General features: G+C 45.4%; 1 protein-coding gene across 1 annotated transcript in view; it reads left to right on the top strand.

Moving 5' to 3' along the window:
• Positions 1-16,295, top strand: part of lrch1 (leucine-rich repeats and calponin homology (CH) domain containing 1) — a 56,048-nt gene that overhangs the window by 39,274 nt on the left and 479 nt on the right. Inside the window, exons 10-19 of the mRNA XM_070914463.1 lie at positions 757-827; positions 1,144-1,230; positions 2,021-2,098; positions 2,559-2,595; positions 3,440-3,556; positions 4,660-4,732; positions 6,256-6,378; positions 12,606-12,715; positions 13,109-13,246; positions 13,395-13,472. Coding sequence (XP_070770564.1) covers positions 757-827; positions 1,144-1,230; positions 2,021-2,098; positions 2,559-2,595; positions 3,440-3,556; positions 4,660-4,732; positions 6,256-6,378; positions 12,606-12,715; positions 13,109-13,246; positions 13,395-13,472 — 912 coding nt within the window. The remainder of the gene's footprint in view (positions 1-756; positions 828-1,143; positions 1,231-2,020; positions 2,099-2,558; positions 2,596-3,439; positions 3,557-4,659; positions 4,733-6,255; positions 6,379-12,605; positions 12,716-13,108; positions 13,247-13,394; positions 13,473-16,295) is intronic.

Genomic DNA, 16,295 nt, shown 5'->3' with positions numbered 1-16,295 from the left:
ATAAGGACTCAAGAATAAAACAAGCGGACCACACAAAGAGCTGAGGAGCCGGTGGGTGTAGATTCATGCAATATAGCTGGGTATTGAAATCGAGTCTGTAACGGTGAAGAAGCACGAGCACGTCAGGCGACCTCCAGATTAGACGAACGAAGGTGACGGCAAAAATGACACCCAAACTGTCTGATTGTAAACATCCGTCACAGCTCACAGATTCCGCTTCCCCGCCTCAACTTTGACCTGCCGTACTTGCTATAGCTGTGTGGGGATTATTGCCTCCAGATAAAGTGGTTTAGATAATCTGGATAAACTGTTCCGTGCTCCCAGATCTCAGATCAATGAACTTGGCGAGTCCCATGTTAATATTACTGACAGGAAGGAAAACTACCAAAATAAGACCCGAGTTTAGTTCTGTGTCCTTACAGGCCCGTCTAAATTGGCAAAATATGGATTTGGCTTGAAAGAAGAAGTGACAACAAAAAGTGGTCTGGCTTCATCCCAGTTAACCCATTCATCCCAGTGAGGAACAAGGAGAGAGACAGAGAGAGAGAGAGAGAGAGAGAGGAGGAAGGAAAGACTCTGTGACAGTGTCCTTATTGTTGAGTTTATGTACCAGGGGATGGCGGTCTCTGAATTTTGGCCAATGGCTGAGTGATTGTGTGGATCATGTGACAGCTGCAGCCGGTGCTGATGGTGAGTGTTAGTGTTAATGTGTGTGTGTGTGTGTGTGTGTGTGTGTTAACATGTGTTTCTGTGCAGGGCCGGACAGCAGCAGACTTTGACGAACCCCTCAGGATAGAGGAAGACTCACAGTGGCCAACACAACAAATGTAAGTTCATCCGTCTGTCTGCGTTTCTGTCTCTTATGTTTTGCGCGTTTGAGGGCTTTTTATTATTTTTGCCACAGTTGTGAGTCAACAAAGGCAGAACTGAGAGATGTATAAAAACACACTTTCAGCATTTTATATTTAAGTTAAACTGATATGAATCTGTATTTTATATTGTATCAATAGTGTTAATGATATTTTCATGCGTTTTATATCTAGTTGACATTCAGGCAACTCGTGTCCTCTATGGCACGATGACCACCTGCGATTGTAGAACATTAACGTTACTCACCATCACTTGCGTCTTCGGGGGTCGCAGGTCAAAGGTCACAGGGGGCACAGAGCTCCACATCGACATGATCAACCAGCTGAAGGAGGCTGTGGAGCTGCTGCAGGACCCGAGCAGGTGAGAACCAGCAACAACACGTCACGGAGTGGAGTTCAGGTCGAGCTGCGAACCTTCTCCACACTACTACTACTGAGTAGTATTGCGTTTCTCTACCTTCATGTTTTCTATTTCATGTCTCATGCAACGGTTATGTTTTCTTAACGCTAAAAGTAGCACTGCAAGCAAAATGCAGTGTGCTATTAGCAAAATTACTGTTTATTGATATTCAAAATAAATAGCGGTCAATTCCCAGTGCTTTGAAACATTAAAGTGCAAATAAGGAGCCCTGAGAATGATTTTTATCTCAACTAGAAAGCACTCTGTGTAGACTTGCACAACCTTCAAATTAAGTTATTTTAATTACAGAAATGTTTAGGACTTGCTCTGCATGCACATAGTTCGGAATCAGAAATACTTTATTGATCCCCGGGGGGGGGGGGGGGGTTATACAAAAATGTGGCCCAGGAGTTGCTGCGCGACTGTACGACGTCTGAATGAAAGTAATTCCAGGGTGGGAAAAAAAGTACCAGAACTCTCTCCACCAGCATGTTTGTAGAGGGCGCAACTTCAAAAGTCAGTAAAATTTAAAAATATACGGAGTTAGGATAAAGGATAAAGGACAAAAGTAAGAAAAAATAGGAAAACAAACAGTAGTCAATGAGAAACAAAATCCTGTTTCACAGTGTTAAAGAAATCCGTCACTTCACGTACACATCACTTTGCATCCCTGGGGACAGCCATGTGTGAGGAGTTTGAAATCTCTAAATCAAATGAATCGATTTGATAACGACTTTCTCGTGTTCGTCAGAGTGAACGCAGAGCAGGACGATCTGTCTGGAGTTCGGCTCTACCCGGTGGAGATGGTCACAGTGGAAGAGTCACTCAAGTAAGACTTTGAGTGTGTGTGTGTGTGTTTACTCATTTCTGTTTGGCTGGTAAAATTGTATATAAGGACACATCAGAGGTGGTTCTGGTCCACAGTTGTTCTAACTCAGCGCCTCAAGGTATGTTAAACTGAATGTAACCATAGCAACAGTACTGATGTTTCATGCTCTGTTAACTGCTGGTGAAATGACGAGTTAAACTGACCGTCTTTGGTAGGTGTCAGTCCTCCATCCTTTGTCCAACTTTTCCAGGAAATACCAGGATCGCACTGCCCAGTGTCCGACCTTGAAATGACCCACACTGACTCCCATTTGAGAGTTCTTTTAACGGCGTACGGCTTTGCCTTGTGAAGTTCAGCCACTCTTTTTACTTTGACTGTCTGCATGTAGGATAATCAGTAGATGCATTTTGTCACTGCTGCTGTGTCTGCATAGTTCATCGTGTCCTTCCTTTGTCTCCAGTGGGCAGGACAGTGATGACGGCGTCACCACACCGAAGGTACCGTGTGCAGACCTTCTCTTCCTTTGAGTCAAAACAATATGTTGTCGTCAGCGTACGTGATGATAGTTGACACCTGTGTTGTAATTTGACAGTGAATAACAGCACTTGTTTTATATTGAACTTCAGTCATCGAGGTGACGCTTTTATCTGGAGAGACTTCCAGTGAGTTTGGCGTAAACTGCAGTTTCTAGATCAACAATTTACAGAAAAACAACAGTAAGGAGGTCAATCTAAGATCACAGAACTAAAGGCCCTGTAATGAGTTCAGAAGTCTTCATTACGTCTGTCTTTGATCATGTGACGGATGTCTGTTGGTGTCCAATGAAAATATGTGGTCAGTTACGATAAATGTTATGTTTTTGGGAGTTGTTGAACAGACGCAGCCTAAACATGATATGGCACATTTATGCCTTGAACATTAGCCACAGCTAATAATTATTCAATATCAATTAACCTTCTTTCAATTAATCATTTGAATATCTATTCAAATGGCCATCCTGATTCAGCAGAGCCCAAAGGGAACCTCACGCTGCTACATGGGTCAACAGTCAACAAACACAAACGTATTCAATACAAATGACACAAAAAAGCGTCTGTGGTCATTTGCTGTCTGTCTTATCTGATGCTACCACTGGGGGCGCCAACGTGGGACATTTTGAAATCCTGCACATAGTGGCGTCACATCTAGCAGCTGCCGTGAAGTTAAATGCATTTTCCTTGATAAGTACACCCGCATGGTAGAGATCCAGTAGCTCCTAAACCACTTTGTGTCTCTATAAAGCCGATAAGTATGTGAGTAATACGATTTAAGGTAATTTAAAGCGTTTGATGCGTTCTGTAGCAGCTCACGGAGGAAGGTGGCTATGAGTTCCAGAAGAAGAGACAGATGATTCTAGAGAAGGCCAGGTTTGAGGCCCAGCTTGCATGCCGGGAGTATGAATGGCATATGTCAATCAAGGTAAACCTAGCACCAAACCACTGGATGTAGGTTCTGTCCCGCCCCTCAGCCCTGAACTGTCCTCAGTCGTGTTCCCCACTAATCTGACGCTCTTTTACTTGTGTGTCTGTTTGCTGTGAGTTATTTGGCAAATAAACCACACTGAGCTTTCACATGTGTCACATTTCATCTGGCAGCAGGTCACCCGCGTTAACAGGTGGGGAGTATGTTTGTGTATCGCTCTACATCAGTCCGACGTCAGGTGCTTCACCAGTCACTCTTGAGTTCTTGAGTAACATCTCATTTGTTTGACTAAAGTCTTGTGTTGCATCCCCAAATACTGTAAACTTCCTGGAAAACAATGACAGGAGCCAGGCGAGCCACTTCCCCCTGCTTCCAGTCTCCATGCTAAGCTAGGCTAACCACGTCCTGACTTCAGTTCTGTACTTGACGCACACGACACGAGATGGGCGTCGATCCTCTCATGTCATGTTTGCAAAGAAAGCCAATGAGCCTGTAAACCAACAGTTTGCACTGCCAGCAAACATCACAGCAAAACCACTTAATGAGGACAAGCGGTCCTTTAGGATCATCGTTGACCTCTGTCAGTTTGTCCTGGAGGACGGGCTGGAAAACCTCTCTGCTCTGTTGTTTTTGAGCTGAATCCCCATCAGCTGTTGTTTGGGCTTATCTCAGGATTTCAGGTATCGCGGAGGAAACCCGGAAACCTGATTTAGAGGATTTCCCTTTGTGAAAATCTCTACCGCTGTAAATTCTGTTAAATTGAAGGGGGGTCTCTTCTCTTAAAGAGTGCTGACTCTGAATCAGTTTCTGCTGGTTACGTAAGATGAATGATGGTTTAAGACAGGAGGGAGGATCAAGTAGAGAGGTTAACTTTAGGCCACTGATCTGTTAAAACATCTAACTTCATCACAGGAGCGTTTGTGCTTCTATGTACTTTATGTCTCTTTTTGTGTCTTTCGTCCGTCTGCGTCTTTGCAAACATCCCCGACATGAAGCGCAGGACAGAGAACATCCAGCGTCTGTTTATGAATTATACTTTCACTGTTTGTTAGTGAACCTGACTTCTGAACTGTGTTGTTTTTCCTTTTCTGTCGCCGCAGCGAGACGACAGGTCTCCAGCCAGCGGACCCCCGTCCTTCTCCAGCCCGGTGTTTGGACTGAAGCCCCGCTCAGGTGAGTTGGATTTGTGCTTAGAGGGTGGGTCAGGTGCCCGGTCTACCCGACCCATAGGTCGATTCACTGGGTGGGGTGTTCTTCATATGTTGGTTTTCTGTACAGCATCGCGAGTACAACGTCTAAACAAATCTAGACGTGATTGATGATTTGATCAAAAAAGCTCTGTTCATACATAGTTTGTAGTTTTTGCGGTGTAGTTTAAGGCGGGTGTAAGGAAATAAAAATCAGGATTAAATCCAAACAAGAGAAGCCGTTAACATCAATACAAAACAAATTAAATCTGTCATCTTGACTTTAAAGAGCCTGAAAACACATTTTCATTAGAACAGATTAAGTTGTATGTCCGCAGAGATTTCTGTTTTGGGTTTTTTTTGTGGTTTCACAGTGGTGAGTTGTTTGCGTATGTTGCCACGTTACTGTCAATCAAATCCGACAGGAACCACACCCGCACGGTCCCCGACGGGCGGACTAGCTGAGTCTTTGACCGTTCAGTTCTCAATATAAATATGTAAAGATTTGTTTGTTCAAAACTTTGATTGTTGCTTATTTAGTCATGAATATTTAGCGTTATTGAGACGTTTTTATGAGCTTTACTGGAAGACAAAACAACCTGCCAGACACAGTGGTGGAAGAAGTGTTCAGATCTAAGTAAAAGCAGCAAAACCACAGTGCAGAACTACTCTGCACTGACCCGACATCAGTTTTTTTCCATCTTAGATTTCCTACCGCCCAGTGTATTTGCATTTTCAGCAGTCGTCCTGTAACAAATGTGATGAACGATCCAGGACCGCGATATGAGCATGACCGTCCTGGATCGGCGCTACAAGCTAACCCAGAGTCGGTGCAGACTATCAGCCCCCTGCTAACGTTAATCCAGTTCGGCAGCCGTGTTGGATGCAGCTTCGTGGCCTCTTGCTTGTCCGCTGTGTTCGTAGGATCATAGCAAACTTCAGCCTCATGCTTTTTTTTTTTAATTTTCTTTTTTAGAGCTAGCAACCATCCAGCCTTTGTTTGCTAACTGTTACCAGTGTGCGAAATGTTGCTAACTGCTAATGAAGCTAACATGATGCTAACAGCATGTCAGGTGATCTGTAAAGTGAAATGCCACTAATCTTTATTTTGTTTTTGTGCTGTTGTGTGTTATGTGTTGTCATGTCTTGGTGTGTCTCCCCGCCCCCCCCCCTCCCCTCCTCTTCACATCCTCCTTTTCTTTTATACGTGATTCATTCTGTTCCTTCATTTCTCCTCTCACTGATCTGCTGCATGACTCTTAATGTTGAAATCATAATCTGCCCTGCCTGCATGTGTGTGTCTCTTGTATCAACACCTGCCTCCCATTGGTCTATTTATTTCCTGCCAACCAATTGTTCCGGACCTTTCTCCTGGCGATATTGGTGTTTTTTTTCGGGGTGTGTTTTTGTGGAATGAACTTTGCCTTGCTGTACTCAATTCACCATGGTGCACTACACACACCACGCCCACTTCCTGCGTCTCTGACCACGCCCACCTCCTGGTTGCAGCCCCGCCCTCGCTGCCCTGCTCGCCCCCTCCTTCCTGTCTCGACCCCTCCCTCCTCTCACAGGCCTCGCCCTTCCATAGAGATACACCTCGTAGCCATGACGACGGAGGCATGCACAGCCGCGGTAGGTCCCGCCTCTTTAAACTAACCCGCCTGGGAGGCTGCAGAGTCAGGTCACACACTCACCTGGACGCAGGCTCTCATGTCTGTACGGTAAATATGAAGGTATAGCCAGGAGGAAGTTAGCTTAGCTTAGCATAAAGACGGGAAACAGCTAGGCTGGCTCTGTCCAAAGGTAATAAAATCCACCTACTGGCGCCAAAACATATCCCTCTGCCGTGGCCCGGCATGGACATGAACTTATTAAACTGTATGTTTGGAAAATACCCACTAGATGTGACAATCAATACAGCCTTTAGTAAAGATTTGTGCGTGTTGTTTTTTTTACGTGAGTTAAAACTCCAGTCCAGGATTTGGGTTCACCTGAAGCATCTAGATCATCCACAGCTGAATGAAGCTTCTCTTTTTCATATTAAATGATTCCTTGACAGATGCTATGAGTAGTGCAGCCCGACAGAAGCATCGGTATCAGTTGATTTTAGCCTCGTCATACACATATCAGCCAATAAGTGAGAAGAAACTGCAGAGAGAAATGTCAAGACGTGTTTGGGAGAGTCTCCATTACATCGCGCGTCCACCCAGAGAGCACTGACGAATCTGAAGTCACAATTCTTTGATGAACACATTAAAGTTCATTAAAGCTTGTACTTTAATATATCAATGTTGGCCTCAAAAATCCAATCATTTTAACTCCTGTTTGATGTAACGATAATATTCATATACAGGCTACTGCTCGCAGATAATTGACATATTGCAGCATTTCCGCCTGCTGTCTGAACCCGGCGTTAGGGTGTTGTAGATGACTGCTGCAGCTCTGTGTGTGTGTGTGTGTGTGTGTGTGTGTGTGTGTGTGTGTGTGGTAGCAGCAGACACTGATCAAAGAGCACCATACACTGCTTTCATCTCCAGCTGTTCACATGTGTGTGGTGTGTGTGTGGCGGCTGTGGACGAGCAGACGGTAAAAGTTAGGTTCCCTTTGTGTGTGTGTGTGTGTGTGTGTGTGTGTGTTACTATAGCAGTGTGGTCACACACAGACATTGAAGCTCACCAAAATGTGTGAGCATTAAGATTCTGGAAAAGGTTGAATACAGGGTGTGTTCAAGAGGAGTCTTGTAAGGTCTGAAATTATCTAAATTCAACACTGTACTTGAGTACGTGTTACAGTTTGTGAGGACTCAACTGTTCAGGATCTAATGAAAAAGAGCTTTTCTGTGGCTTCAACAAAAGTTTTATTGAAGTTTGAGTTTTTCTCAGCTTTTTCATTTTGACAGTGAAGGTCCTGTCTTGAATACATTTAGTGACGTAATGAACAGCCCAATATCTGCATCTTAAATATCGGCATCTTAAAAAAGCTGTTTGTCTTGGTGCACTTTTGTTTTGGTGAGAATTTGAATCTGACGGAACAAGTTTAAGTTTTTCTATGTTAAGTGCCATTTGTAAGAAAGTCTTAATGGCAACTTACTTACCAGCAGCATCCTGACGTACGTCGTCACTCCTGTTGTCCTGTTTCCCTCCGTCGGTACGTGTCGAGGTTCCAGAGAAGCAGCGGTTTTATCTCGTGTTCTGGCTGCTGTACGCTGACTACTCCCTGTCTGTACGGTGCCTCAGAACCTGAGACAGCAGAGGCCTGATGTCTCTCCAATTAGCTTTTATTATCTAATTATCTGTGTGTGTGTGTGTGTGTGTGTGTGTGTGTGTGTGTGTGCGCAGCGTCTGCTGTATGAATGAGTCTGTTCACATTTGTGTGTATGTGAGTGTATTTTTAGCTCCTATATTTTAAGTGTTAGATAATGGTCCCTAAAGGAGTATCCCACTTCCACTGGAATGGAGTCCAAGATTTTAGATGGATCACAGCTGTGTGTGTGTGTGTGTGTGTGTGTGTGTGTGTGTGTGTGTGTGTGTCCTCCCCGAGGCGAGCTGTGTCAGTCAGTTGGTCCATAAAAGGCTCTGTGTGTTGCAGGAAGTTAAGAGTGACTGTGAGCTGTGAAACTGTTCTCACATTAACTTCTGAATGTTAACAAACCCCTCACAGACCACAGAGACCCTTTCAGTTTACTTTGAAACCACAACATGTTAAATCTTGGTTTTACTTCAACCTCTGATGGCAGGGCTCATCGCTAACATCTGAATCAAAACTACAACGTATGCTATTGTGCTAGCACGGCGCCTACAGTAACTTAACATACCAGTAGTGCTTAAAGTTGTCATTGTAGTGTGTGTTATGTTGGTGAGAAGCATCAGTGTATTAGCATTAAAGCTATTTAGCTTAGCTTGTGCTAAGCAACATGAATCTACGCGTAAAACAGGTGGTGCCGGTAGCTTGGTGACGTAGTGACTACCTCAGGACTAGTAGGTTAGTGACTGTAGCTGGTGAGCTAACCGGTAACATGCTAGCTAGCCGGGAACATGCTAACATATGTTGGAGTCCACTGATTGCAGTGAGCCCTAGTGTATGCATGTGCAGTGTGTTAGCATACTTTTAGCGTATGCTAAAATGTTAGCATGGAGCCCTCTGTAACTCAGCATACTGTATGCTAAAGCAATACCTTTTTTAACCCCTATTTTACTGAATAGATGTGCTAAACAATGCTAACAAGTATGCTAAATATGAAATGCTAAACTAACACGTTTTGTTTCTGGTGTGTAATGAACATTACAGTCTCACAGGGCTGTAAAGTTTTTTAATTTTATTCATATGAATTTTTAACTTTCGCCCCCCCCCCCCCCACAGTTATCCGACTCTCAGCTCTGACCGTAGAGGACAGTTCATTTACAAATCAGTGAGGATCAGTCTTTCTGTGCTCCGACTGACACAGTTTGGTGTTGCAGTGATAAGAACATTTTTCCTCTCTGAAAGCGTTGCGTGTTTCTACATGAAGAAACATTGCCTGTGTGCGAGTGTGATAACACATTATGACTAATGGCCTGTAATGGGCCCAGGCCTCAGGGAAGGTGACATCACCAGGAACTGACACGCTCCCATCATCATCGCTCCTGACCTCATTAACAACCAATCATCCCCCTGTTTGAGTGTGTGTGTGTGTGTGTGTGTGTGTGTGTGTGTGAGAGAGCAGTAACAGTAGTTTCTCTCGTGGTGGTGGTGGTGGTCCAGCTCCATCTGTTAACAGGAACTCTAATATTACATGTTTTGATCGGCCTGCCGGTGGAATGAGGTGCTGATAAATGTAGTTTCAGTTCCTACGGTGGAGGTGAACGGAGCCCCAAGTTAGCGCAACTAAATACGGACAAGGTGGCGATTTCAAACCCCCGAAGCTGTCTGCATGCCTCAGTGCCAGTAGGCGTGAGAAGAATCTGTTTTTGTGATTTGGATGAATCGGCCCTTTAATAAGTCCTGCTGAGGTGCTGTTGAGCACGTGATGCCGACTTCAGAAGATACACACAAATACACCCATTGCAATGCAGGCGAAAGATAAAGTTCTGTTAAAGTTCTGTTGTTTCCAAGGCTACGGCGCAAATGGAGTTGAGATACAACAAGACTATGGAAGCATTTACATTTTACAGCAGGGAACAGCAGAAAAACCATGTTGTTCACAAGCTGTTTACGTTATACACAGCCAATAAGACCCTAAACTGGAATTGTGCAAACATATATGTGCAGAAATAGTGAGCAAATAGTGAGTCTAATAAGAAATTGACAGGAAAAAAAAAAAAGCTGCTTCAACAGGCTGCCAACCAGCTGGTGCCGTCTGTCTATAAAACTACAGAGTTCAAGTTTATAGGTTTTTTTTTTCTTTGTTTTTCTATGAATTCATTTGTGTATATTCTCTTTAATATTTCTGTGTATATGTTTTCCATCTAGAGCTCAGAGGAATTAAACCTGGGACCTCAGCAGAGGCAGCACATTTATACAGAAACTCTCAGAATAGAAACAAACACTCACACTGTGAGAAAAGTTCACTTTCTCACACACAAGCACCAGCTCAGCTCTCTGATCAGAGATATTATCTGTCAGCTGTACCAGAGAGAGAGAGAGAGAGAGAGAGAGGTGCAGGTAGCATCAGTGGCACCGAGCAGTCACCATGGTAACAAAGAGACGAGGAGCTCACACAAACAGTGACTTGCTCTGAACTGTAATAACTCTGGTGAGCCTCTGACTCTTCATCGAGCGCCACCATCAGGTCAACATGTGTCCAACGCTTTGGTTTATGACCAAACACCTGCAGAGCTGATGATGCTCATCAGCCTCACATGTTTACTGCTAGTTGGCAAATGTTAACATGCTGACACGTCAACCTAAGATGGTGACCATTAGGCGTTCAGCAGCTTGACCTAGAAGATAAAAACCCTAACCCGAGCCAAACAAACAACTCATCACTGAGTCTGCTGTACGTTCAAGAGGCTGTTCACAGCTCCAAGAATTGGAAAGACTGGAAAGACTCGTGACCATCCTACCCGAACCTGAGTCGATACAAAACACCTGCAGGTGCACGTTAACACACACACTCTCTTCTCAGCAACCTGAGACCCACTGAATCACCCGAAAAAAGAGAAAATGAGTGTGATATTAATGTTATTTATTTTATTTACAGTGCAGATGATCAAGCAGTTGATTCATCCGTTGATTGTAGAACCAGAAGGACATGAAGATTTCTGACTAAATGTCTTTTCTTTAGGAGATGTTGAATATTTGCTGCCTTTAGACAATTTCCAGAAAGTCAGACATGCTTTTAGTAAAGGGTCTTCCTCCAGTTTCAGGGTGAGAGAGAGAGAGCTGAAGAGAACGTTTTGAGTGCTTGAAGACCAAAACATTCACATCCTGCAGACTTCATGTCCCCCCGCTCTCCACTACAGGACATGAACCCACCGTAGAGACCCTGTAGCTCCCTCCTGTGTCACTCAGCGGAACTACACATCCAAAGCCGCCTGCAGCTTCATTTAGCTGTAAAAGGCAGAGGGGGGGGGGTCATGTGTTGTTGGTTCAGTGTGTGAAGAGGCATGTTTCACTCTGTCCTCCTACACACTGTTTGGAAGCTGCTCTTCTCTCTCTCTCTCTGCCTGTTTATTATTAAAGAGTCGGATTCTACTTATTAATTCCAGTTCCCATCGAGTTCTTCTTCGTCTGATTCGTCTCATATTGACATTTTGGGAAGCCGGGTTGTTAGCTCAGCTTAGTTTAGGGATGGGGGGGGGGGGCGCTCTGTCCAATAGTTCTGTCCAGTAGTTCTTTAGTTGTTTGTCGAAGATTTTAGGAGTATTAAACTGTTATGTTGAGCTTTACCAAATTATTCCTATGAAGGAAACCTCGTGCCATCAGAAGCAGCTGACAGATGTTGTAATCCTCTCCGCACACAGAGCTTTTAAAGTGCAGTCAGTCAGTTTTCAGTGCGTCGCTCTTTGCAGGCTGCCGCAACCAGAGCCATGAATTCCCTCCACGTGACTGCTAAAAGCTAAAAGTGCACTGAGCTCCGACTGCACGGGTGCGCGTGACTGCTGCGCTTACGTAAGCCCCTCTGCATCTTTTATGGCAGAAATGCCTTTTTTCTGTGTCACCGAATATCTCCAGTGTGGATGTGGACAGCGTTTCTGTCAGCGAGAGGAGACTTGAGTAACGGAAACACCTCAACGCGCGTCCTCGAAAAGGATCCCACAGCCGAATCAGCTCGCCTCTGAAATAAGCCTCAACACAAACTGAACATTATGACCTTCGTTCTTTCTTATACTGCTGTACTATCATGCTACGGTTAACTAGCTTCACCATTCAATACTGGTGAGGAGGCAGACTTTTTTTTACTGGGGACCCATTAGCTTTATTTTTGCACATCACAGTCCTGAGCGAGCGTGATGTCGTGGATGGAGCCATTAAAAACAGCGTGTTTTGCGGGTTTCTCATCATGTTAGTCGGCGTGAAACGCTCAAAAGTTAACCAGGACAGAGTTTCAACCGGTGTTAGTTGGTGTTAGCTAGCATGCTAGCTACAGCTGATCGGTCTGCCAGAGACGGTCATCGTTTCAAATTCAAATTAGAGGCTAAAGGACCCATTTGTTCGAAGGAAAAAAAAATATATATATATTTGATGGTAAATCTGCCTCTGTTATCATCATAAAATGCATATGTGCAGTTATACAGTGGAAAGCTTGACAGGCGTAGCAACAGTAACTAAGGGGGGGGTGGGGCTTAGCTAAACCCAGCTCCTCCCATCAGGCAGACCTCGAAGCGGAGGTGATTTCTCAGTGTAACGCTGGCCGCCCCCTCTCGTTGTGTTTGTCGCAGTGTTCCTGCGGAGCCACAAGAGTCTGGAGTCCGTTGATCCTCAGTTCACCATGAGGAGAAAGATGGAGCAGCTGCGCGAGGAACTGGAGCTCATGGAGCAGCTGCGAGACGTGAGGCACACTTAACTTATCACTGTTTGACGAATCCACCAGTGTGTGATTCCAAGGGACGCTCTGTTCTGTCCATTCATTCGGTCACGGGAAAAACATTGGAAAAAGCAGACGATCACACGATCACATCGAGAACAAATCTCGAGCAGAGAACACGTGGAGCTTTCTGAATCTGTTGCAAACATCCCACAATGCAATGCACAAAGGAAACGGAGGACTGCTCTGTCGTGCTTCTCTCGATGTGCATCAGTGAAACTCTTAATGCATAATTTCGTGTTCGTACAAAACAGCGAAAACCTTTCATCTTTGATTTAATAATTAAAGTGATGAGTTTTGCTTTTACTTCCCTCCCTTCCTGACTCGCGAGTGTTCATGTCCGCCGTCTTCTCTCAGAGCATCGAGAGCAGGCTGAAGGTCGCCCTCCCCGAAGACCTCGGCTCGTCTCTGATGGACGGCGTCGTGCTCTGCCATCTGGCCAATCACATTCGCCCGCGCTCCGTCGGCAGCATCCACGTCCCCTCGCCTGCAGTGGTACGTCTCCCGACAGTCGGTCTTAAACCTTTTTACCCCTGAGATGAATGAATATTCATGACACTCTTGAAGCCAAAGTGCATAAAACATTCCGGATCCTACGCTTTGTTCAGGAAACGATGATCTCTGTGTGACTTTGTGCTTGCAGCCCAAACTCAGCATGGCCAAGTGTCGGAGAAATGTGGAGAACTTCCTGGACGCCTGCAGGAAGATTGGAGTACCGGAGGTAAGACATGCCACTTCATACAATACACCCCCCCCCCCACCACCACCACCACCACCCTGTTAGTGCTCTGACAGCAGTACAGTCGCCTCTCTGAACTGGGGGTCGTTTTCAAGTTTAAACACATGAAACACAAACATCCATAAATCGGTTCAGATCCAGTCGTCTGTTCATCCAACAGCTGATTCAGCTACTTTTCAATGGAGACTGCAAACAAATATAACTGTCATAACTCTCCGACGTTACGCTTCCTGTACTCCCTCCAAAGCATCATGGGAAATGAGAGCGGCAGTTGATTTTGTGTGTCGGACCTGTTGTGGAGGACTGATGCATTGAATCTATGTAGTTTATAACTGAGGAATCAATGCAAGTAATCAGTGGTTACACGCTGGTCTGAAACCAGTTTGTTGGGGTTTGAACCCAGCAGCCTCCAGCCTGAAAACACCTCCAGTTCATCAGAGAAACTTCCCTGACAACAATAATACAAAACAGTCGCAGCTCGTCGGTGTTTTTCCGGCTTCAGTTGACTGACGGAGATGTAAAAGACAGTACAAAGGAACTGTGAAGGTGTCCTGCAAAAAAAAAAAAGAGGAGTCTTCAGTCTCCTGAACACTTTCAAAGATCAATTATCCCACGTTAATGAGGGCGGCGGCGGCGGCCACGTTGTCTTGTGATTTGTGTGGGTAAGCGAGGTGGAAAGTGAAACTGAGGATTTTTGCAGGACACTGATCACGACGACACTGAAGTGTCAGCCAGATCTGGGAGGACGGCTGGTGATTCCATGTTTTTAACAGCAGCAGCAGAAATAGGACAGGACTTTTTTTTTAAGAGAAGCCTGGACCCTCAAAGTTAAGAACTTGCTGAAACCAACCGGTTAAAATGTGTTCCTGTCGCTAAGTTCAAACTCGAGAACCACTCGGCGTCCTCCCAGGACTGGTTCAGTGTTCCTACCTGCCCCCCCTCTGTTCTCATCGCTTTTAAAATGGGTTGTTGATGTCGACATTTAACGCTGACTCATCACCGCTGTCATCGCTGCCTGTGGCTTCCAGCTTCCTCCATCACGACAGGAGTCGATCCAACAGAGCTGCTCGGGGGTTTTACTGTGTGTGTGTGTGTGTGTGTGTGTGTGTGTGTGTGTGTGTGTGTGTTGCTGTTCATATGCTCTGCCTGGTGGCTTCTGGGAAATACAGCAGCAAAGAGAGAAAACCCAAAGGCAGTCTTAATAGAAACGCTGCACTCTTTCTGGCTGAGTTAGAAGAGAGGATTGAAACTAGCTGTTTCCCAGCCTTTGTGCTAAGCTAAGCTAAGCTAACCGGCTGCTGGCTGTAGCGGCATATTGACCGCGCCGTGTCAATCGTCTCCTCTGACTCTCGGCAAGACAGCGAATGAGCGTATTTCCTCAAAATCCCTTTCCTTTCGAATCAACAGAAAAGCGCTTTGCACACTTACAGTATAGATTCGGAGGCATCGGTGGACGGAGACCCGCAGTTTGTTTGTATTAAACGTTTGTGTCACCATTAAAACAACCATCTGAGAGCTTCTGGCGGGGGGGGGGGGGGGGGGGGTCAGTTTAATGATGCTGACTGCTGGTCGGCAATACTTGACAATATGATTCTGTTCATATCGACATCAAACCAGGAAAGTGAATGATGGAAGTTTTCTATCAAGTCAGGATTGTTTGGTACTTTAATGTGATTTTTATCTTTAAAATCATCTTCGTGTGTAACTCTTTAAAACGTCTTTTTTTTTTTTTTCCTTTACAAAATATTGGCCGGGTCAATGGCTGTAGTTCTTTCCCGCTCTGAGCTGTTTATCTGCACTGACTGGTTGACCTTTGACCTCCATCTCTGCTGCTGCTGCTGCTGCTGCTGCTTGCTGACTGTTCCCTGCCTCTGTGTGGACGCTGCTAACTAGCCGGCTACCTGCAGCCTGAATGCTTTACTGACAGCGCTTCTGCAAGCTGACGTGCTAACAGCTTCTCCGAGCTGACGCGCTAACAGCTACTGCGCTAACGTGCTGGCCTGCTGCGCTGTTGGCTGACTGCACTGGTTCTCCCATCAGCCACCTCGCTCCTCATCGTGGTCTGCTTACTGGGAGAGAGGAGGGGGTCACCGTCGCCTCCGTCCTCTCAGTAAGCATCCCTGCTCGTTTCCATGGTAACCCCTTGCCTGCCCCCCCCCCCCCCCCCCCCCCCGCAACGCCTCATCCCACCAGCTCACGCTCTCTTTGTCTGTGACCTTTGACCTCTGTGTTCATTGGTTAACCTCCTGCCTTTTCTTTCTCTTTTTACTTTCCGGCTGGATCGCACCACGTCTTCCTCCTCCTCCCTCTCCTCTCCCTCTTTCCTTCTCCTCTTTGTCGACATTCTCTCTTTTGTATAATTTGTTTTTCACTTCTTCTTTTTTTTTGTCTGTCTTCATTTTTTCTTCTTGATTATTTGAAACCGCCTCCGAACTTTTGGTTTTGGTTCAATGGTTTGTTCATCTCTCTCGTCCCCCGTCCTCTTCATCACATATCCGTGTCCTCTCCTTCATCCGTCACCTTTTATTATGTTTCTGATCTCCTCCATCTTTCCTCTTCGCCCCTCCGCTTTTTGGTTCTTCCTCATTGTTTTTTGCTCTGAGAATATTTCACTTGTCTCTTCTTCTTCTTCTTCTTCTCCTTTTTCTGGTTGTAAACACTCCACCTCCTGCACTTCTTTACCTCCAACTCTCCCCTCCTTCTTTTACCCCCTCCTCTGTTTCCTCCTCCCATCTTTGTTCGGTCTTCATTTCCTCTTTTCTTCTGTTATCCTTCCTTCATCTCCTTCATCCCTTATTCCCTACT

This window comes from Enoplosus armatus, chromosome 11, assembly GCF_043641665.1.
Source record: "Enoplosus armatus isolate fEnoArm2 chromosome 11, fEnoArm2.hap1, whole genome shotgun sequence".
Taxonomy (NCBI): Eukaryota; Metazoa; Chordata; class Actinopteri; order Centrarchiformes; family Enoplosidae; genus Enoplosus; species Enoplosus armatus.
Note: the sequence above shows the minus strand (reverse complement) of the source record. Positions and strands in the feature narration are given on the sequence as shown.